Source organism: Hippoglossus stenolepis, chromosome 8 (assembly GCF_022539355.2).
Source record: "Hippoglossus stenolepis isolate QCI-W04-F060 chromosome 8, HSTE1.2, whole genome shotgun sequence".
Lineage (NCBI taxonomy): Eukaryota > Metazoa > Chordata > Actinopteri > Pleuronectiformes > Pleuronectidae > Hippoglossus > Hippoglossus stenolepis.
In genome coordinates, this window is record NC_061490.1 from 13,888,500 (window position 1) to 13,911,537 (window position 23,038).

Below are 23,038 nucleotides of genomic sequence, written 5' to 3' on the forward strand. Positions count from 1 at the left end.
TTGTTGCTGAGTTACTGTTGAAAGGATCGTCCCTAATTTTTATGTCTATGTATTATGTTCTGGGACCGTCCGTCCGCCCATCCCCCTTCTTGTGAAAGCAATATCTCAAGACCCCCTGATTTCCTCAAATTTGGTATTTATTTGTTCAGTTGAGGAACACGCATAAGCACCTTCATTACATCAGACACAAACATTTACTTGGACTTGGATGACCTGATAAGAATTTGGGGGTCAAGGTCACTGTGACCTCACTAAACCTTATTTTGCCTCGTAAAGCTTTATCTAAAGAATTTAAGATTCTTGGGAATTTTGTTTAATTTGGCACAAATGTTCACTTAGACTCAAGGATTAACTGATTCGGTTTGGGTGGTCAAAAGGTCAAGGTCATAGTGGCCTCACAAGCCATGTTTTTGGCCTCTTGAACATGACATCTCAAGTCTGCCCTCACGGAATCTCTTCAAATTTTGACCAGTTGCCACTTGGAATCACAGATTACCTGATTAGATTTACGGGGTCAAAGGCCATTGTGACCTCATGAGTCTGACATTTTTTTTATGTCGATCTAAACTTTATTGGTCGCCGGAGACCTACAACTGCAGGGAGGTCATTCTAATTTGGTGTTTACACCTCACTTTCAACAGTAAAAGTTTTTATTACTCATTTAACTAATTCTTCATGAACTGGCTATCACGTCCACACAAGTAGGAGCCACTCTGTGCACTCAACAATAGGGAATCATGAATGACCTTGCTCGACCCTTAAAGAGCACCATGCTGCAGCGGAGCAGTGCCAGATTGGCTGACTCAAACGCTGCCCGGCTCGGATCAGATTACACTACGTCTGCACACCCTGAAACTCAGAGACTGAAATAGCTTCATCATGCTGACCTACAGCAACCTGTATTTCAAGAGACACTTGATGTTCCCTTTCGAAAAAAGTCAGATAGTGCAAAACATGAAGAGTAGTAGCAGAGGTACAGCTAGAAATTCAGTCTCCTGGAAGAAAGTCCTTGAAATAACCACATGTATCCCCTCACAGTGAGTATTAAGGCGTGGCACCGTGTAACACCTGTTGGAGATACTCGCTTTGAAATCTAGCCACATAGCTTTCTATTTTAATACTTCATATGCGTTTAAAAAAAGGAATGCTGTCTGCTGAATGTGCTCTAAGGAGGCTGTCCTTTCCAAAATATAGGATCTGTAACCACTCAACCTCTCCAGCTTGTCTCGTGTCTAATTTGATTTCCAAAGGAGGGCAGCAGAGAGCCTCAGTGCTGTAAATGCAAAAATGTCACGTGACTTTCTGGGCCTAAAGCTCAGGACATGAGTGTGTGTGCTTTATTCCCTCTCTGTTCATCATTCGCTCCATTTCTCTTAAATTATCAGTCTTTTTTTTTTGTCTTTTAGTTTCCTAAACCTCTGGCTGCCTGCCTCAGCTGAGTGATCGCTCTGTGACCTTGGAGGTATTTCAGTCATGGCTGTGAATCGTGGTCCCGGACGTTGTGGCAGCCTGAGTCCTGAGGGCATCCTGAGAGAGGCTCAGATCAATTTGCTGGAGTGTAAAGTCTGCTTCGAGAAGTTCAGCAGCCAGCAGAGAGAACGCAGACCACGGAACCTTTCCTGTGGCCATGTACTGTGTCTGGAATGCATCACAGCTCTGTCCCACCCTCTCCTGAGGAAGCTGGAGTGCCCGTTTTGTCGACAGATGTGCAGTGTTGACAGCACCTCCCACTGCCAGGCTATTTGTGACCTCCAGGAGCTGCTGTTGTCCCGGAGTCCCAGATCCTCTGCTCCTCCTCACAGGGCGACAGGGGGATTTAAGTCGGCTGCAGGACTGACATCCTCAGCCCTGCACCTCCACTCAGCTTTTGGTGGCTGGGGGACTCTCATCAACCCCACTGGGATAGCTGTTTTAGGGTCCTCAGGGACAATAGTGGTGGTCCATGATGGAGAGAAGAGGGTGGTGGTGTTTAGCCCACAGGGCAAACTGCTGAACAGTTTTGGGCGAAGAGGACAAGCCAGTGGAGAGCTCTGGTACCCAGTGGATGTGGCGGTGACTCCCTGTGGTTACGTGGTGGTGACTGATGCAGGGGACAAAGCTGTGAAGATTTTCACCTCCAGAGGGAACCACGTGTTGACGGTCAGGGATTCCTTCCAGGTGCCCTGGGGTGTGGGCACAGACGGCGATGGGCACCTCCTGGTCACAGACATCCAAGCAGGCGCGCTGTTCCATGTCAAAGTGGACTATACTCGTGGTGTTGTTCTGGAGCATCGTACGGCCATTTCTGAGCTCCAGCAGCCAAAAGCATTGGCCTGCTGTCCAGTGACAGGGAACACTGCGGTGATGGAGCATTTAACCGACCACACACCTCCACCAGTGAGGCAACAACACACGAGGCTGAAAGTGTTCAACAAAGACTTCCACCTGCTCCATCAGACAGACACTTTCAGCCTGACTCTGCAGTCCACAGTCAGGCTGAACATGTCAGGTGTGGTGTTCGACGCAGATGGAGGTGTGCTGGTAACTGACTGTAAACAGGGGATGGTTTGGAGTCTGGGGAAGCTGCAGAATGGCCCGGTCCTCACTCCTCTTGTGGGGGACCACCTGATCCGCCCAGTCGGCCTGGTGACACTGGACAACATGCTCATCATTCTGGACAGTGGAGAGCATGCAGTCAAGATTTATATGGTCAAATCTGACACTGGATCCACGACAAAGCTCATGTGTGAACAGGCCTAGAGTATGTGAAATGTAGCTTAACATTTTATTGTATTACTAAGTGATGAGGCAATAGCATTTCTAAATAATAGCAAAGATTTACATTGAAAAAAACCTTTGTATTAAAAATGAAAAATGTGAATATACTGGGTGCTATAGCCTGTGTCAAAGTAATGTTTGTGTCATGTTGTTATTGTTCCAGCTTTTGAAACTGCACAAAGTACACATACATACATTGATTTCCCCAACATTATTATATTTCTATACCTGTATGATCTTGCAGATTTCTTGTGAAATACACTTTCACCTTTCTTCCAGTCAAACAATCTGAAGAAAACAGAAATCACCTGAAAAATGCTCGTCATTTATGTCTACAAGGCCACAAAGGGTAGACAAATTCCTTAATTTTAGGATAAAATTATAGAGAATAAAGGGAAATAAAATTTAAAAAAAAGAAGAAGCCAACACAAATATATACATTAAATCTAAAGAAACAAAAAATAAGGAACAAAACAAATAAACAAATAAATAAAGGGAACTCCTGCCATAGGTGCTGCAGAGAGAGAGATGATGTCATCTTTATAGACTCTGTTAATTTAAGTCTTTCAATAAACCTCTAAATATCTCTCTCTCTCACATGCTGTCTCTCTCTCTCTCTCTCTCTCTCCATGCGTCTCTCTCTCTCTCTCTCTCTCTCTCTCTCTCTCTCTCTCTCCCTCTCTCTCTCTATTACAGCACTAAGAACAATGTGGAAAAGTTTGAGTGTGTGTGGAGCTGCGGGAAGGTGTTGTGCTCTGTGAAAGATGGAGAACTGGTTTATGGAAGAGAAATCATGTAAATATTTGTTGGTGTTTGTGTGTAAACGAGAAACAACAAGGATTAAATAAAGAGGGATGACAAAAATCAAATATATGTCTCTCTCTCTCTTTCTCTCTCTATGTCTGTCTGTCTCTCTCTCACTGTCTGTCTCTCTCTCTATCTCTCACTCTCTCTATGTCTGTCTGTCTCTCTCTCTTTGTCTGTCTGTCGCTATCTCTATCTCTCACTCTCTCTATGTCTGTCTGTCTCTCTCTCTTTGTCTGTCTGTCGCTATCTCTCTCTCTCTCTCTCTCTTCTCTCTCTCATGTCTGTCTGTCTCTCTCTCACTGTCTCTCTCTCTTCTCTCACTCTCTCTATGTCTGTCTGTCACTCTCTCTCTCTCTCTCTCTCTCTCTCTCTCTCTCTCTCTCTCTCTCTCTCTCTCCTCTCTCTCTCTCTCTCCCCCACCCTCTCTCTCTCTCTCCCCCACCCTCTCTCTCTCTCTCTCTCTCTCTCTCTCTCTCTCTCTCTCTCTCTCTCTCTCCCCCCACCCTCTCTCTCTCTCTCTCTCTCTCCCCCCACCCTCTCTCTCTCTCCCACCCTCTCTCTCTCTCTCTCTCTCTCCCCCACCCTCTCTCTCTCTCTCTCTCGGTCAGAGCAGCAGCCGCAGCAGCAGCAACAGTCGAGCTCCCAGCGGAGGAAGATGGCGGTGGAGATGCTGCCTGAGCCTGCAGCAGGATACTGGATCTGTACGAGAGGCAAACCCGGGCTGGATTTAACGGAAGATAAATGAACATGTTCCGGTGTCTCCTCCCCGGGCTCTGGACTCTTTTCGGGGCCGTCTGAGTAGAGTCTGCTGCCCTGGTTTTCCGGCACAAACCCGGGTTTCTCGTCGGGGGGATTCACGGACTAGACTCTCGGCGGCTCGCAGACAGACGGGACAGGGTGGGAGTGAAGAAAGTGGACGAAAATGTCGGACACCAAGGTAAAAGTTGCAGTGAGAGTCCGGCCCATGAACCGCAGGGGTGAGTGTTCACACGACGCTTCTTCCACCATTAAAAAAAACCAAAAAACTTTTCATTCCTTTCTCCGTTAGCTGCGTTGAGCCCCGAGCTGCGTCTGGGGCCAGTGTGTGGTTTCACAGGCAGAGATTTGGGCTTTTTTTTTTCACACCCCCGCGCTCTGCTTTTACTTTTCCCCCAACAAACTTCTCTCTGCAGAAATTGAGCTGAACACAAAATGTGTCGTGGACATGGAGGACAACCAAACTGTTCTTCACCCGCCGCCCTCCAATGCAAAAGGAGAGAACAGGTAAACAAAGCTGAAACTCTGCCCGCAGCCGATACATGCTAACATGTCAGAAACACACATGTTTCAGTGAGAGCACTGCGGCTCAGTCATCTGGAGCTCCGGGTGTCTGCAGTGGGTGAAATGTCAGAACAATGCAGAGTGCACTCTCTCATAACCTCATTGTCACACCCTGCTTGTTATACACTTGCAATAACATGCAGTGTTGTATCTGTTTATTTATTATTAAGATCAATATTTTCTCATGTGTCTGTATCGATAATTATCACGATATATGTCACATCATTATTTTTAATTTGTTTAAAGGCTAATATTTGCTCCTGAGTTCTTTATGAGCAGAACATGACTAAACATTTTACAAATTTGAGGTAGATCAATGACGTTTTACATCTCCTCACTTTGTTTGCACAATGCTTAAGCAGTATATATATATTGGACTTTTTCTGATATTGCTATTGGTGAAAATCATATTGCGATAATTATTGATATGGTTTTATCGCCCATCCCTGAAAACACATGGTCCTAACACACCAATGAGTAAACCTGTAGGGAGGGGCAATGTGGCCAAATGTGATATCAAGATCAATACTTTCACCTCAGTCCATATCAATAATTATCATGAAAAATGTCACATTATTATTTCAAATAGTTTAAATACTGATCTTTGACCCTGAGTGAAGGTTTAAACTTGTCCTTATGGACAGAGAAAGACAAACACTTGCAAAACAGACAATGACACAGATATTTCTTGGACTTTTTCTATATTGCTATTGATGAAAGTGATATCGTGATAATTATTGATATTGTTTTATCGCCCCGGCCAATATAAGGAAACCGTTACTTGAATTCAAACCAAACACTTTCTCTAGTAAACGAATGCAGTGTACACAAAGGAACAGGACATGGTATCTGTTGCTCACCTGCCTGCCACATGATATTCTGTTATGTAATTCATGTGAAGTTTCCAACACTAATCACCTCAGCGTTATAGTAATAGAAACAGTGCTCTGCATATTTTGGGTATCAGATGTTGAGTTTCAAGAGGCGGCTGAGAATGCCCGACACACGAAGACGCCTCCTAGACAGGAGAGATTAATGTGGAGCCTCAGGGTATTTACCGTAAATCTCCCGCAGTCAGGACTCATTTGAATAATGTGGCGTTCCAAGTGGAGTAAGACCACACCAGGGCTGCTTTTAAAATGGAAAGGATGCTGCTCACTTCATTGTGGCACACAAAAAGTCGGAGAAAAAAAAGCATCCTCTCAATGTTTTTACTGTCTGGCCTGCGCACAGTGAGCTGCGGTGTCTGCCGTCTGTGACATGCTGACATGCTTTCCGACTGCAACAGAGGGGGATGTCTGGAGTCGCACAACATGTAGGCTAATGATGGCTGCGTGCTTGTGAAGTCTTTCTTCAAAATGCCAGGCCTGTTAGCAACTGTCAGAGATCGGTTTCCCCCATCGATCGCACTTGAGGCAGTTTTCTACATTTTCGCGCTTGGTTTGTTTGCTCTCCTCTGCTGTTGGTATCACACATGATTAGACAGCTGACCTCATTATCCACAAGAGCAAGTAACTGTAAAAGAATGCTCATTTAGGGGAAAACCCCGAATCCACTTGTTTTAAATTTGTTCATTTATCAGTCAAAATGTCCTTTCTGATGAATTCAAATGAACAAACAACTCCTCAGGGTGCAGTACAAGTCCACATTGTGTCTGCTGAAAATTAATTCGAAGTAAATGGAGCAGCTAGCCACCGTTAAGGCTTTTTCCCATGCCCCCGATCCAGACCTGTTAAAGAGTAACACTTTCTCTGCTGTTTCAGTATTAAACGGTATCGAGCTCACTCGCCCGGCAGCTCTGGTCCGCGCATTAACTGCATTTAGGGTTATTATAGGAACAGAAATTGCCACACAATGGCGGCGTTCCTGGCAATTAAACAAACCGCGCTCATTGCTAACATATGTGGATACAGGATACAGGACAACACAACAAAACACTGTTGTGGGTGGGAGGTCAGAGGAGCGACAACGCTGCCATGTTGTTGAGTGAGACACAAACATATTTCTCATTTTTATACAGCAGAAGTTTCCATATCAGATGTAGATATCATGTCTGTCGTGCAAAGGTTTCCCGTCGTGGACTAAAGTACATCAAGTTACTGTGCAGTGACCTTGTTTTTACTATGTCAGATTTCTTTTCTATAGTGTAGTCCAGGCACATAATTACTTGTTAACATTTCAGTGCCGTGTGTGTTTTGGGTCTCTGTGTTTAGGCTGCCATGGTTTTCTGCAACCATATAATTTTCCTCTCGGCTGCTTGCGGAGCCACATGAGGGGATACCCCGAAAGACTCTGCCTTATTTTGAAGACACCTGTTCCTGTGTGTTGGAAATGTGTCAGATTTAGTGGGTATTAACGTGCCAAATATGGCTGTGGGGGCCAAGATCCTGGGAACCGTTGGCTTCTCTCTCATGAGAACGCTCAGGCACGTCCTCAGAAAGGGAACAGTAATAAATGTTTTTGTGTAGACACGTGAAATAAACAGAAATCCTGTTAATTTCTCAGGCTGTAGATTTTATAATACAGGATAGTTTAGATCTAAGCAAACGTTGTTTTTAACCCTGATAGTTTACCTCGATGACAAAAAGTCTCTAGTGAGGGGAATTGAACCAGTACCTTTTTGGTAGTCATTAATTAATTGCCTAGATTTCCCCTGGGATCAATAAAGTATCTATCTAAGAACTTTCCAGGTCGCTGTGTTTTGATCAGGTTTCGCTTAGACCACACAGCACAAAAACATGTAAGTCACGTAAAGAATTTGAAGAAATATAATGGATTTTCTTTTGGCTAAGCCTCATTCTTTGCACCGCCGAGCATTATAGCGACACTCGTGATCCCCCCACCACCACCCCATCACTCCTTCCCCCCTGGCTCCTATTTTCCCTGAGAAATGAACAATAATCTTGGCGGTGGGCAAAATGAAACATGGATTTTGACTCCAGGGCGACAGGTTTAAGTTTCCCGAGGTTCATCTTTCATCTGCCTATTAAGCTTGCACGAATGGCATATTTGAAACGGGAATCTGGGAAAGTGGTTTTGTTTTCACGCGCCAGTCTGCTCTCCTCTGGGGTTTAGACACAATGAAGGTGGGGGGTGGAGAGGCAGGAGAAATACCTGAGGCTGCTGTCTGCACGGGGAATGAGCCTTTGAGCATCGTGACAAGAAAATACCCTGCGACTCACACAATGGGGCCATATTACATCTATCATGCCCCAGCCTGTTCCTCAACGTGTAACATTTGAATAGAGGGCCAGCGAGTCTAGCCCTATCTTACTCATGCAAACCTTCTATATTTCAATCTAGAGTCATTTGCAAAGTCCAAAGCTAATCACAATTAGCTTTGTAGAGTGATACACTGGAGTCTGGTTTGTGCCCGAGGAAGGTGCTTATCTTTCCTCTTTTTTTCATTGTAGCTCTACTACGAACTAAATATTTGTCTTTGCACAGATGAAAATACCCCTTTAATTTTCTCCCCTCCATGCTTCTGTAGCTCTGCAGTCCAGCGTTTCAAGACGATCAGTGGAACCATGCCTCTGTGTAATGCTGTCCGTAACCAAGCTTGTAATTTCCACTCTAATCTTGCTCTTATCACTAATGGCTACAGAAGCTCAATTGGGTTTATCTCCACTGGACTGTGTTATCTGCAGGCTGAGGAGAGGAGCTTCCTCTACCAGGAGCCTGCTCCATGCACTTGGGACAACTGTAATGAAATGTTTTTTTGTAACATCTCAGCTGAGGTCTTCCATGTGTATCATCTCACAAACTAAATGCTAAAATAGAATGGCACACAGTAGAGCGCGTACCTCGCCAAGGCCCAACAGTGTCCTAAATTCAATGAAGCTGCATCAAACTGCACACACTTACAGAAGTAAGTCTTGAAATGTTAAAGAAAGCAACAAAATCATTTCTTGAATTCACCCCCGGATCTGCATCAAAATTGAATGGGTTCTTCCCTGACATACTGTATATATTACACCATCCTTACACCGAGTTTTGTAAATCTGTCCAGTAGTTTTCACGTAATCTTTCTTACAACCGAGCAAACCAACAAACAAACGGACAGGGTGGAAAATATTACCTCCCTGGCGGAGGTCAAAATATATTTAAATTGTTATTAAGTTCTGATGTTTTAAGTATTTGTTCAGCATTTTAGGAAATGCATGTTTGCTTTTTGTTTTGGAAATAGATGTGAAGATTGATATCTCTGGCATATTTAGCAACAACAGGTTCGCCCAGCGCAGCACAGAGACTGGAAGCAGAGGAAATACTGTAGCTCACTCTGTTCAGCTGTAGCAAAATTCCCACACTGGCGCCTCAAACATTCACTAACTTACACATTTTATCTCCGTTGTTTAATCTGTACAAAAGCTGAAGCGTAATAACTGCAATTTGCAGTTTACGAGTGGTTATGTGCCAGACTCTTACTTGGCTGTAACTTTCTGGAGTCCCTGCTGGTTGCCTGGCAACCCTGCCAAGAAATAGTTGGGCACATAACCCCTCGTAAAACAGTCAAGTTACCAACTTGATTTTCTGTTACAACAAACACAATATGATGTGTTTATTAAGTTAAAGGGGATTTTACCGTAGCTTAGGACAAAGCCAGGTTAGCTGTTTCCCTGTTTGGCTTCATATTTACCAAATAGATTTGAGTTGAATCAATCTTCTCATCTAAGAGAATGAGCATATTTCCCCAAAAAACTGACCTACTCCTATAAATCTGGTTGCATTTGTCACTACATTCTTCCTCTGGTGACTGCCAGAGACAACCCAATGTAGCCAACATGTTTTGCTGAAGCCAGTACTTTGGCTAAAGAGGTGTTCAAAAAACAAACTTTTTAATAAAGGTGTTGAGTAGACAAGACATTTTCCCATGCTGTTGACGTTTTGAAGCATGGGCACTTTTTCTCCCAAGTCACACACAACCTCTGGTCATCATGCTTTCCAAAACTTCCAGAACAAGCCTTTACAAAATGACAATACTGCCTTGTCCAATGGCTGCCCTCAGGAATGCTCCCATTGTCACTCCCTTATGCTCCCTATGTGCCAATAATCAACCTTTCCATTCAGTAAGTTCTTGTTCTCAGAGTTAGTTGGCTGAAAACACACACAATGAGCCCAACTCTTAACTTTAAGACTTAATTCAGGCACGCTACTTCCAGAAAAAGGGTTTTAGTGTGCTGCTGATAAAAAGGAGTGCACTCCCACGTGGACTGTTCCCTGTTTGTTTTGAGGGTGGGACATTGTTTACATCTCGGTGCGGAATTGAGAAAAGATGGCGTCTTTGTCGAGCCTGCTCCTCATTAATCTCAGATGTGGCTTCTCATTCAGAGAGGAGCATATGTAAAAATCCACACTCGGGCATTTCTTCCCTAGCGATTCTGGTTTCCCTTCTCGCGTGATTCCCTCTGATGAGGCCTTTTTGAAGTTCTGAAGCAGGCTTGTTGTGTTTACAAGAATGTCATGTCATTGTGGGATGGGTTTAATGTGGACTCACTTTCTGTCGCATTCCAGTGACATTAAATAAAGCTTTGGGGAAAAAAAGGAGTGTCCATATGGAAAGCAAATTATGCTCATTAGATTTCATTATTTTCAAGCATACAATTACAGTATAAACATGTTGGACTGTGTAATTAATGACTTTTGTGTTATGTTTTGCTCTTCATGAGCATGTGTCCTCTGGCTTTTGTTGTCTATTGTCCTTAGTAGCCACATGCCAAATCCATTCAGTTAAGTGACGTCTGGTAAGCAGACAGGGTCAAAGGAGGTGTGTCCCTGTAGTAAATGTGTCACTTCATCTCCCCCCGGGGAAGAAGACTTGCCATATTGAACAAATTGATGAACTTCACTTATTCCTGGCTTGCTTGTAGCCTTTGATAAGTAAACCACATAGAAGGAGTTCGGAGCAGATGTGGTCGGTATCCCTCTCTGTGTTTCAGCACACACAACCCCGCTGACCCAGCTCGTCACACGGCGGTGTCAGAAATGCCGGAGAGGATTAGATTAGACCCTGCCTGCATCGTATGTTGTGTTGTGAACATTTGTTGCGGAAACTTGGAGGTCCCACACAGACGTCGTTGTGAGCATCATGTGCGCCACTGATGGCAGAGCTGTTCATTAAGGCTGTTTTTGAGATCCAGAGTTTTGGCTTCCATATTGGAACTTTGACTCATGAGGTTGGTAGGTTGTCTCGCTTCCATGTTTACCAGCGTTGCTTAGCGACGGCTGTTGCCAAGATACTGAAAAGTTCTGGAGTTATGTTGATGATCTAATGAGTGATGTCCCTCAGCCCCACCAAATATTTATTATGGAGCTAATTTTAGCATTTAGAACAATGATCCATGGAGACATCACTTTCAGACATAAATAGTCAAAACTCTTGCAGTGGGGGAATTTGTCTAATTACATTTACTCAAGTATTGCACTTGTACAGTTACATAATAATGTTTTTTATTTCCAGTTTGCCACTTTATACTACTTGATGTTTCTACTCCACTTCAGTTCCATGTTAAGTATATATTTTTAAATGAAACACCAATCACTTAGGGTCATAACCCCTGGTTTCATTAGATATTTCATATGATCCAAAATAAACATTAGATTACATAAAAGTAATAGTATAAGTAGTATCTTGTATAACTTTTTTTATTCTCTCCTGTCCCATTAATCATCTCATGACCTCTCAAATTCATTTTTGACCCTTTGTAGGACTCGTAGGGAACCATTGTATTAAACTATCTAACTGTATATAAAGTAGTTTAAATTAACCACACATGACTACTTTTACTTTTAATACTTTAGGTAAATTTAGCCTAGACTGGAAACCAGACCAATCAGCAAGCACATGTTCAGGGTCATTTGATGCCAGGCTGAGTTTAGCTGGTAATAATTCTGCAGGCTTTATTTATAGAAAAGTAGATATCAAGTAGTTTTTTTTACATCGTGGCATTAGTACTTTTACTAAACTAAATGATCTGAATACTTCTTCCAGCACGGCTGAGTGATAAAGCTGTAAGTAGAGTTAGCCGTCTCTGTAGCTTGGACCAGTCCTACAGGTCTGTTTCTTTCATCAGTGCTGTTTCTGAATGTCCTGCATGTAAACCTCCGACTTCACCCACTTGCAATGTTTACTCGTGGATCATTGATGCTAATAAAAGCCTGGTCAGTGGCTCTTTGGAATCATCTTAAGTGTAATTTGTCGGACAGGAGAACCACCCCCCACACACACACACACACACACACACACACACACCCACACACACACACACACACACACACACCTCCACTGTAAAACATTGCTTGGCATTCTCCTGCTCTCTCCTCCTGTGTGTGTCTGTCTGTGCAGCAGGGTGACCTCTGCTTCGAGTGGGTGGGGACAGGCATGTCCTGTTCTAAACATACTGGAAGACCATCTGAAATGTTAGCTTGCAGCCTGCAGGAGCACCGTGCACTGTAACCCAACACTTGCGCACAAACACACACACACTTGCACTCACAGAGCTCAGGACGTTGTGTTTGGCTATGGAGATTGTTGAATTGTGATTGTCTGAAGCCCATCAACAGCCAAATAGGGTAAAGAGTCCGATATGGGGTTAAATGGAGGCAAATATTTAGCAGCAGATCAAGAAGAGGAATTCAAATCTATGGGGGGAGGGTTGGTGTGCCAGAAAAAAACATGTTTGTAAGTGTGTATGTGCCCAGGAGACATGCAGGGGGTAAGTGTCATCTCACTGGGGGGTGGACCTCATCCATGTGATGTACATATTCCATTTGAGCTGCAGGATTATATCATCTGAGACTTGCAAAGCCTGCTAAATCACACTGATGCTATGTGTCTCGTGCCATAGCAAATGTGGAGCTGCAGCATGAGCATTTCTAGATTTGGATTTATTTATTGTGATCGTGATTTGAAACACTCTCTGGGGTCATTTCGGAGCATATCCATTCTTATATTATCCCTAGCAGCTAACTGGAGTCAGTTGAAGGGAAATCCAATTAGATTAAGTTATACAAAAAATGCTGTTGAAGTATCTATTTGGCTGATATTTCTCTGAGCGTAGGCATGCAGTTTAATATTTTAAATTGTAGAGGGATGCTTCTGGATGGGTGATACTGTAGATTAATCTGGTGGGTTGCCTACTGGGATAGGAGAGTGGAGTTTTTAGTGGAATAATAACCCAGTGGCCTTAATCTTGCTCCAAATCCACAGGGGGGGTTTCCACTTCTCTCTCTCCCACTCTGTATAGCTTCCTTATGGGCACCGGCACATTCATGGATCTGCTAGAAAGCTCAGGAAGATGCCATGATTTCACAGCATACAGTCATACAGCCGACTTTATCTGAGCCGCCTCAACCAAAAAATATTGAAAAAAAAGATTACAGCTCTTATTAGATATTTCTTACTAAAAGTGTTCAGAAAATCCTCTAATCTGCCGCCTGCGACACATGATCAGTAGCAGGGGGGGAGAATCATAGTAGTATATGAGGCCAATTTCCATCTTCAGCCAAGTTGAAATCATTCATGAGTTATTTGGCATCAGGTAGCTGGAGGCAGGGGAGCCTGAGCGTGCCACTTGGAGACACACACATTAAAGCACACAAACACACACACTCCCAGCCCCCAATTGGACATAGAGACCTCAGCCTGGCCCTGCTGGGGCTACGGTGTCCCCCTGCATCAGCCTCGGAGGAGGGAATAATCTAATGCTATCTGGCACTTCTGTGCCGTACATGTATGTCACACATTTGTTCCGCACAACCACAACAAAGGCTTTAATACCCCCTCAAGCACTTACTTGACATGGTGAATATTAAGCAATTGGCCTGTGGGCTTTGTGCTTGAGTCAGGTTTGGTACTGTACGACAGCTTTTGTTAAGAGTGTTCTAACTTCTTGTCTCGTTACCTGGTATTTTTCGTCATCAGTGAATAATAAAAGCAAACTATATAAGATAGCCAATATTGGCCAGTAAGACAGCTGGACTAGTGTAAAATTCCATGGATGGTCAGTTAATTAGAGACGTATTACATCCTGTACACGGCTGCTACCATCAGGCAGATGGTCTAAGGGGCCATCCTTCCAAACCAACCGGGCTCACAGAGCTTTGGTCCACTAGTATTGCACTGCTGAATAAGCTTGGAAAGGAAAACAACTGAACCTCAGTGTGTGATAAAACAGTACTTTACTATTAAATAATGTAGAGTTCTTTGGTGATATGTTTATTTTTTTATTTTGGTCTGTGATTATGTTGAGTTTCTTCATTGTGGTGGATGGTGTTGTGTGTGATTGTTGTCTTGTAGTTTGTATGTCTATGTCTATGTCTATGCCAAGGCCAGTATTTATTAAATACATCATAATTATGGCTTAAGTCATCATGTATATCCAAAAACATATCAGGTTTGATATTATGACACTGATGCAGGAAGTTAAAAAAAAATATTTGTCTTTCAAATTAACAGAATTTATAATCGAAAATATGTCTAACCATATTATTTAAGAATAACAGTTTTTTTTGTGAATAATAAATGTTTAACTCTAGAATAAATAATAAAACATGTATACAACCAAATTGAATTCATGGGATCCGTGACATGCATGGCTTCTACAAGCAAGATTCAAAATTGCTAAGAGAGCCACACATTTCTGAGGAGATTAAAGAGATTATGTCCAGAGCAGGGTGGGAGAACTGGAGCCTAATGCACTTAAATGTATTGAGGAGGAGGTCTTAACATTGTGATGGGAGGAGGAGGAGGAGGAGGAAAAGAGTTTGTAACACTGAATCCAACTCTTAAATCCAGTCTAGTGTTCAGAAAGAAATTTGAAAAGTCTTTGTGAGGAAGCAATATTTGTATGAAATCCTAAATATAGCCATTTTGAAACAGTTGCCCCCATTGTCCTGCTGAGCATTCCTAGCATACCAGATATGGCTGCATATACTGTACATACAGTCGATGACACAGTGAGCAAGAGCCACGAAACCACTGCAGTGACTCTGTAAAAGCTGAGTTTCTGCTGCAGACGCTGAAATTCTGCTTCAGACTCCGGACGGAGGAGGATTTCATAGCTGCATGTGTTTTGTCTCTGCAGTGAATGTGAGAGTGTCTGGTTCTGTGTTTCCGGATTTGGGACTGATGTCTTTTTGTTCTCCCTAGGGATACATCTGTTTTCTCTTTTTATCTGTTTTTCTTTCTTCACAAAGTTGTAACTGCTGTCAGAATATTTGTTATCACTGCACTCCCACAAGCTTCTTTCATCTTTGACATCTCCCCTTTGGAGCCACACTGAAGCTTGAGCAATATATCTTCTTGTTTACCTTTTGAGATAACATGCATGGAGACCTTCTTATATCAGTGCCCCCTGCTGTCTGAAGCTGATTCATATCTCATGCTATAGCCCCTCGTGTCCTTCCCCTCTCTGCCCTGCAGTATGGAGGGACAGACGAGGGGACGGGACCCTGCTGTCTTTGTCTGCTCTGATTAAGAACCAGTCTCAGTGGTTATCAGTGGCCCAGATTCAGATTCAGGGTATGAACCCAAACGAGGCCCTCTCCCTTTTTACTCCTCTGCCCATTCACTCTCTTTCTGTCCCACATCATAATGAGCCTCAGTTAATGGCTCTCAGATGGGAATATCACAGCTCTTCAGTGGAAAGCAGTCCATCATGCCTGTTGATTTCTTTCCCTGCGAAAACATAACAGCAGCATACAGATTTAAAATCATGAAAAAGCTGATGGTGACTCAGCACAGTTTGTGTGAGACACTGTGGTGCAGTGTTTCAGTTTTCCTAAAGCAGCTCAGCCTGCATTAGTTACTGTGTGAAGGTGATGCCCACCTCTGACTCTGTGCCAGGAGATGTCTGCAGGGGGGACATGCTGACTGTTGAAGGGCAGGACTGTGGCTCATGTAGAACCACTGAGGTGGTAAATGTCCCAAATGTCCGTCCCAAATGTCTTTGCCATATATTTTTATTGGGTCTAAAGTTGATGCTATAGTTTTCCAGCTTTGGGGAATTCCCTTTCCAATTAAGAGAATAATCCTACATAATTTAGGGGCATATATACACTATCCTTTTGTCCTTAGTTCCGGCAGCTGGTAATGCTGAGTGCAGCTTCCCCATCCTGGCCTCCCTGTTAAATCCACAGGCATAGGAGCTATTTACTCAACAGAGTCAGTGGGACATTGAATCCTAAATCTCTTCCCTTCCTCACGCTCCACTGGCCCAATTATGAACCCAATCACAGCAGTACCTTCCACCAGGACATGCCACTGTCTGCAAGGGAATAAACGAGGGAATAAACGAGGGAAGGAGTGAATGAGCATGTCAAGTTATAAGAAGAGTCTAGATTTCATAAGATTAAATACATTCTTATTTCAATGCAGATATTTTAGTCTAAAAACTTTGTGTCATGACAGACAATGGGATTTTTCCTAGTGTGACAGTTGCAGCTACATTTGACTGTGTGTGAACATGTTCTGTGTGTTGAACTGCATCAATGCTAACCATGGTGTCTTTTCTTTCTCTCTCTTTTCTCTGGGTTTCTCCTGTTTATGATGGATTACCCCTCTCATCCAGCAGGAAACAATCTAAGGTATGTAAGCTTCACAGACACCAAACAAAAAAATCCTGTGTCAGGGGGATGCAGCACGGGCAGCACTATTCCCCCGAGGGGCTGAGAGGCGTCCCGCACAGGTCGCTCTGCTGTTGTGGCGTCGTCTCTAGGGACGTGATTGAGGGTGTTTTAGAGGTTCGGCTGGTCAGCAGGAGCCGGATAGATGTCCGTGTGAATGTGTCAGTGCTCTAAGATCTCGTGAACACCCACAAAGGTTCTACAATGAGAGAGGGATGAGCGCAGACACTGGGGCAGTGTGTGTGTGCATTCAAAGCTGCATTGTTGGAGTGCACCCCCACCGCCCCCCTTGACAACACGCTGGTGACTAGCTCAGAGATGTTTCACACACCAGGGACGGGCTTTGTGCTCACTGCACTCGGTGGCTGATGGGGCCTGAGAGTGATAGCATGGCCCACAGGCGTGCGTGGTCTCTGGGGCCCGTGAACCTGAGTTACCCTGTAGTACCCCTCAGCTAGACGGGCATGTGGCTGTCTGCTAAGTTATAGTGGCACTCAAATTAGTCTCCCCCGCATTCTCAAAGGTAATGAGAGGCTGCAGTTCAATCACGTTTGACCAGATTTCACCAAGAAATGACAAAAAGGGCTTTGTGCTTTTCAGATTCATCATTATTTGCACTGCTGATTAAAAGTAATTGTCCAATCAAGAACAATTTGTTGCGCAGTCACACCCTCGGGCTGGACAGAGGCAGACCAGAGGAGAGTGAAGCCCCAGTTACCAAACCAGCTCTAATTGAGAATGATGGCACTTTTGTTCCTTTGAATGGCATCCACTCACTTGTCTAAAGTCACTAGAGGAGGTCCGGCTTTCAAAGCATTCAGGGATCTCAGTGCTTCCCATGCTGACTGTGCAACCACTGGTTTCCTGGCCAATAGCCCTTATTATGATAGAAGGGAGTTCAATTATTTGGGGGTATTTGTGCTGGGTGATGCACTCTGGTAAAGCAGAGCACTGACAGTGCCAGTAGTAGAACTGTTGATGTGCCTGCACTGGATGACAGCGCAGATTGTTTCTACATTAGGGCTGTAACGATTCTCGAACCAAAAGCAAAATTGCAGTCCAGACATCGGTTTGTGATACTCGAAGACGGATGTCTCCCTGCCCAACCCCACACGCTGCCACAGCAGCAGGTGCAGCCTGTTGTGTGTGTGTGTCAATAAGTCAATGTGGACCTTAGGAAGATAGATATCCCTTTAATCTGCCTCAGAAAGTATAGTTTTGTTCTGGATTAAATATTTTTAAATGAGCATGAGAAAACCCTGAGTGAAGATTCCCTGGGGGGTTAAAGTGAATACATTAACATGAGCTGTTCTGTCTGTAAGGAGTCGGGGTCCTTGGTAAATGGGGCTACTGGTCGTTCCCACAGAGCATCCTCTCAGTGTGTTATCCGTCCAGAGCTGATGCAGGTGCCCGGGGGGACACAAAGACTCTCTGCTGCTGAAGTCTGTGTTGTGAGACCCAGTGCCGAGGGCTCAGAGCCAGCCTGCCTGCACCACCGGGGACAGCTACGGCCCTGTTTCCTTGGAGACGAGGGTCACCGGGTGCTGGAATTTCTTCTGGAGAGCGCTGACCCTGATTTATGAATTAATTTAACTCCAGCCACTATGACAAAACACGGGGGCAGCTAACAGTGGATTTGTGCAGACAAACGCGGCGCGGCCTTAACGAGCGTTACCTCAAAGACCAGTACTAAGATAGACTTCATCTTTTCACTCGAGACAAGCTCGGTCCTGCTGATTTACTGGAGGTTGGCAGCACAATAAGCACAGTTTTTTTTTTTACCTCATAGAGAGAAGTGAGACCACTGCTAACAATGTGTTCTACTGTACATGCTTGGGCATGTGTGAATAGTGTGTGTTTACACTCCCTGTGCTGTCTCCTCTGCAGGTGTTCGCTTTTGACCACTGTTTCTGGTCCATCGACGAATCCAACGTTCCCAAATATGCTGGTGAGTCTTACATTCTGGAACTGATCCTTCACTCATCATCAAAGAACTGAAAGACCTGCTGAGCTGTGTGCAGAGATAAAGCAAGGGAACTTTATGAGAAGTTGTTTTGCATCATGCAGATCAAAACACAGTGTGGGCATATGCTGTAATTTGCCTTTGGAGCGAATACATTCAAATATATAAACAAGGTTTTAGTCTTTTTTCTTTTTAAACAATTAAATTATCATGCAGTTAGTGCCATATATTCTAAGAAATAAGACATTTGCATTTGTAATGCGTACAACAAACAGTAATATAAAGAATGCAGGTTGATTTGCATTTCACATTGTGATTGCCTTTGTAATAATGTACATATGTTATTTTCTTCAGCCTCCATTCATTTGTGTCATGTGTGCTTCACAGAAATAGGTTACAGCTACAGTTTCTTTTACATCATCTATTGAAAAGAGTTGATTACTGTCAGTCCGAGGGACATTTACATAATCATTGTTGATATCTTCCTTGTCATTATGCTCTCATTATGTGGCGGCAGAGTCATGCCCACATCTGCTTTGTGCTGAAGCGATGAAGCAAACATGGTCACTGAAGGGCTGCCTCGAGGGCCCGGACCCAGGCTTTATTTAGCTCATTAAACAGCTGTCCCATTCAGGAGGAGCACGACAGTGAGCGACACAAGAGATTTCTAGACACAGCTCAGCGTTGTCCACAGGACTCGACAGGAACCAGTCCGCTTTCATGAATCTTCAGCTGCTTTTCAGACATGCACTGAGCTCTGGATAGTCTCCTGAAATTATCAGGAGGGGCTGGGAGTGAGAACTCAAATGTCTGAGTCAGTTGCTCCGGACATTCTCTGACGTGTTTACTGGGAGGCTGCCAGAAACCCTTTGGATAACGTCAGAGTGAGCCTATGAGAGAAAACAGCACGATAATGTGATAATGAGATAATGAGAATAATGAGAATTCACCTTGTGCAAGTGCATGTGTTGATGTTGTGAATACAAATAGCTCAGGATGAAAAAGAGGTGGCAAGCACATAGGAGATGTCAACTTGGAAAGAAAACTTAATTCAATAAGGATTTCTGTGATAAGGGACGATGCAGGTGTCAATGTGCTGTAAACAAAAACATGATTTCTGCAGTGAAATATACTGTAGATGTTATGTCCTGCTTCCTGCATGCTCTATCCAGACACCACCCCTCACGTGAACACTCCGCCGATTATCAATGTGTCTGACCCGGACAATCACTTGCTACATTCTTCATAGGGGACAGGCCCAAATGTCTTAGAGTTAATATCTGAAAACGGCTTTAGTCTCTTGTTTGATGCAGCACTTTGCTCTGCGCTGATTATTAAGGAAGACAACCAGATAGGCGCAGATAATAGTGCTTATGTAACTGAATGGTTCATATGTTTACCTTAATCTCCATGGTGACTGATTCTTTTGTCCAAAAGGTCAAGAGGTGGTGTTCAAGTGCCTTGGAGAGGGAATACTCGAAAATGCATTCCAGGGATATAATGCCTGTATATTTGCCTATGGACAAACAGGTAACTGCAAATCCACATGCAACCTACTCTGAGTCTCACATTTTTTTTAAAGTGTCATGCTAAATCCATTAGAATATGCAGTTTTTTTTTATGATTTATAGACGATAAATTGCCTCTATTATACTCAAAAGGTAAATCTAAGTATATTTGCAGGCCGAGTTGTCTGCAGATGTGTCTGTAAGAGGTTTAAAGTACAGGGAGATTTGTATTTCTGATCTCACTGGAGAATCACTTAACTCATATCCTTCCTCACCCTGGAACAAATTAGCTCCTTTATGCTGCTTCCGGTCTTACAGGGAAACATTGAGGAGACGCACGCATTTCATAGTTCGATGAGAACGGAACAAATATTGTAGCTGCCTGACACTTACAGTGTGAGAATAACTGTTTTGTACCTGCTAGAAGTAACATTTAATTACGATTGGAACAACAGTGGCACATGACATTATAGGTATTTCTAAGCATTCTAGTCTCTCCACTAGCAGCGTGGCTCTAGGGATGGAAAAGACTCCAATTAAGTGAAGCCTTTTCTCTGTTGGGGATACAATCCTGTGTGACTCTGCCATGTCCCTCCAGGTTCAGGCAAGTCCTTTTCCATGATGGGGAATGGGGAGCAGCCGGGTTTAATCCCTCGACTCTGCTGCTCACTGTTTGAGAGGGTCCACAGGGAGGGGAATGAGGCTCATAGTTTTAAGGTGGAGGTATCGTTCATGGAGATCTACAACGAGAAGGTCCGTGACCTGCTGGATCCCAAAGGGTGAGTCTGATTTGTGATCTTGTACCTTCTCCTCAGAATAAGCACATGGGAATTGTATCAGCTCGCTCAATTTAATGAGTTAATGCTGCTTTGGTAACACTTTTCACCCCTGTGGTGACAGACACACAAACTGCTGTATCATTTCCTGATAACCTCGATTCACTCCGACCACCACATGAGCAGGGTCCTCTCTGTCAGCTCCCACCCTGCACTGCTTTGCATCTCTCTTTATAGCTCTGTTGTGTCTAGTGCCCTGACTGGAGGATGGCGACAGAATGACCTGAGTAGGAAGCTCAACCCAGTCATTTCCTGCAGAGCAGCGGCCAGCGTCGCTTTCTGACACTGCTCTGTTCTTTGCCTCCGTGGTCTGATGTGGGTTGGCAGACAGACTGCAGGGGAGGACGAGCTGTGAAAGAGCGTGTTTCAGGGACATCTGTTAGAGGAGCTGGGAGCAGGAGAGCATTCAGAGAGGAACCACAGTGCAGCGCTCTGTGCAGATGTCAGAAGATTCAGCCAGAACTATTTTGTTGGCAACGTCCTCTCACTTTTATGACAATCCTCTCACTCTGTGATTTTTAGGATTGAATTTTAGCTGTGGTATTGACGAGAATACAGATTCCAGTATAGAGTCTCCCATGATGAGTTGGCAGCTGGTCTTTCTAGCAGTTGCATCCTCCTGTTTGCCACAGTGGGTGGTAGATTACTTGAATGGAAGTAGGGAACCTGTTTTCTGCCGACCTTGGTCGTTCTGTAGCCATGGAGAGTGATTCAGTGACTCTCTCTGATCTATAGGATTTCTCCTCAACAACTGGCAGACGTCCAGGTGAACTGAGCTTCAGTTTACTGACCTGCACCATCCAGGGAGACTTACACAGCAGTGCATGAGCTCTACAGGCTGTACAGTATTTTATTTGGATGTAATTGACAGTTCACAGATCAGTGAGCCAAACTAATGTACTGTATGGAAACAGTTGACAAAAAAGGCAAAAAGAAAGAGAATTCAGCATCAAACCCTAATTAAACATTTTATTAGTGTTGTTGTGCTTTTAAATTTTAGTTAGTTCAACATTACATGCCAGCCATTCCATTCATTGCCACCAGCAAAAAAGTTACATATTAGAGATACTTATGTTATCACATAACAATAGGAGGCTGTTTCTAATTTCCCTGCATTGAATTTGAACTCATGTTTCTACAAGAGGGAAAACAAATCATATGAGCCTCTTGAAACCCTGAAGCATTCATTTAGTTTTTCATTCATTTTAATCAAGCTCCCATGGTCAGAGGATATGTTTTCAGCTTCTCCAAAAAAGAGAACTTGTTGTTAAGCTGCCAAGAAGTGTTTCAGTGGAAAAGACTGCAGAGCGAGAGAGTCACGTAAATCAGAAACACAGATTTGTTTTCATTCTTTCTTTTTGCATAAATGTCCAGAATTGGAAATAGTGAATGTTCCAACTTTTATTTTCATCTCTTTCTTTTACTCATTGTGTTTCTTTCTCTGTTGTTTTAAAGGAACAGACAATCACTGAAAGTTCGAGAACACAAAGTCCTGGGTCCGTATGTGGACGGTCTGTCTCAGCTGGCTGTGACCAACTTCGAGGTGTGTCTTTCACCCTTCTGTCATCGCACTGAGACCAGAGGCGAGGCTGAATCCACCCTGTGTCACTGACCGCCGTTCCTCACTCGCACATAGACAGGATTTACAGCAGCCAGTAGAAATGCCTTTAACTCACATCCCTCGATGTGAAGTCACTGATTTAAAGCCAGAATAACCATGTAGTTTGAAATCCTCCCAAATGCAGCAACTGTAATGACACATAATGCTGATGCGGGATGTCGTAATGGGTTTCATGTTGTTCATATGCCAATCCTTGGCAGGGCCTTCCTTAATCAAGTTTAAACACTCCACCCTGTTCCTTTGTGCTCTGCTCGGCCTGATATTAGTCCACTGGATTTCCCATAGTCTTGGCTCAGTGCCTGCTGCGACCCAGCTAAATCACATGACGCCTCGCTGTATGGGAAGACCGCCTGACTTTCTAATGATGTATTTGCCTAAATCCATTGGGGGAAAAAAACATAGTTGCCAATAGTGATGCTTTTCTATTTCCTGACATATCTTTTCAGGACATCGAGGTGTTGATGTCAGAGGGGAACAAGTCGCGCACAGTTGCAGCCACCAACATGAACGAGGAGAGCAGTCGTTCACATGCTGTCTTCAGCATCATCGTCACACAAACACTTTATGATCTAAAGTCCGGGGTTAGTCTTTTCTTGTCTTTCTT

General features: G+C 43.8%; 2 protein-coding genes across 10 annotated transcripts in view; both read left to right on the forward strand.

The window, feature by feature from the left end:
• The first annotated feature begins 854 nt into the window (after positions 1 to 854).
• On the forward strand, positions 855 to 3,626 carry LOC118113765 (E3 ubiquitin-protein ligase NHLRC1-like). Its single transcript, XM_035163734.2, has 2 exons — positions 855 to 1,037; positions 1,407 to 3,626. The coding sequence occupies exon 2, from the start codon at positions 1,474 to 1,476 to the stop codon at positions 2,737 to 2,739; it is 1,266 nt and encodes a 421-aa protein (XP_035019625.2). The 5' UTR covers positions 855 to 1,037; positions 1,407 to 1,473; the 3' UTR covers positions 2,740 to 3,626.
• A 550-nt stretch (positions 3,627 to 4,176) lies between these two features.
• kif13a (kinesin family member 13A) overlaps positions 4,177 to 23,038 on the forward strand; it is a 37,124-nt gene continuing 18,262 nt past the window's right edge. For 7 of the 9 annotated variants that reach the window (XM_035163763.2, XM_035163764.2, XM_035163771.2 and 4 more), the window contains exons 1-8: positions 4,177 to 4,541; positions 4,737 to 4,827; positions 16,452 to 16,467; positions 18,394 to 18,454; positions 19,907 to 19,999; positions 20,576 to 20,756; positions 22,269 to 22,356; positions 22,881 to 23,015. In XM_035163763.2, coding sequence (XP_035019654.1) covers positions 4,487 to 4,541; positions 4,737 to 4,827; positions 16,452 to 16,467; positions 18,394 to 18,454; positions 19,907 to 19,999; positions 20,576 to 20,756; positions 22,269 to 22,356; positions 22,881 to 23,015 — 720 coding nt within the window. In that variant the 5' untranslated portion in view covers positions 4,177 to 4,486. The remainder of the gene's footprint in view (positions 4,542 to 4,736; positions 4,828 to 16,451; positions 16,468 to 18,393; positions 18,455 to 19,906; positions 20,000 to 20,575; positions 20,757 to 22,268; positions 22,357 to 22,880; positions 23,016 to 23,038) is intronic. The other 2 variants (XM_035163765.2, XM_047340917.1) reach the window with 1 other exon arrangement.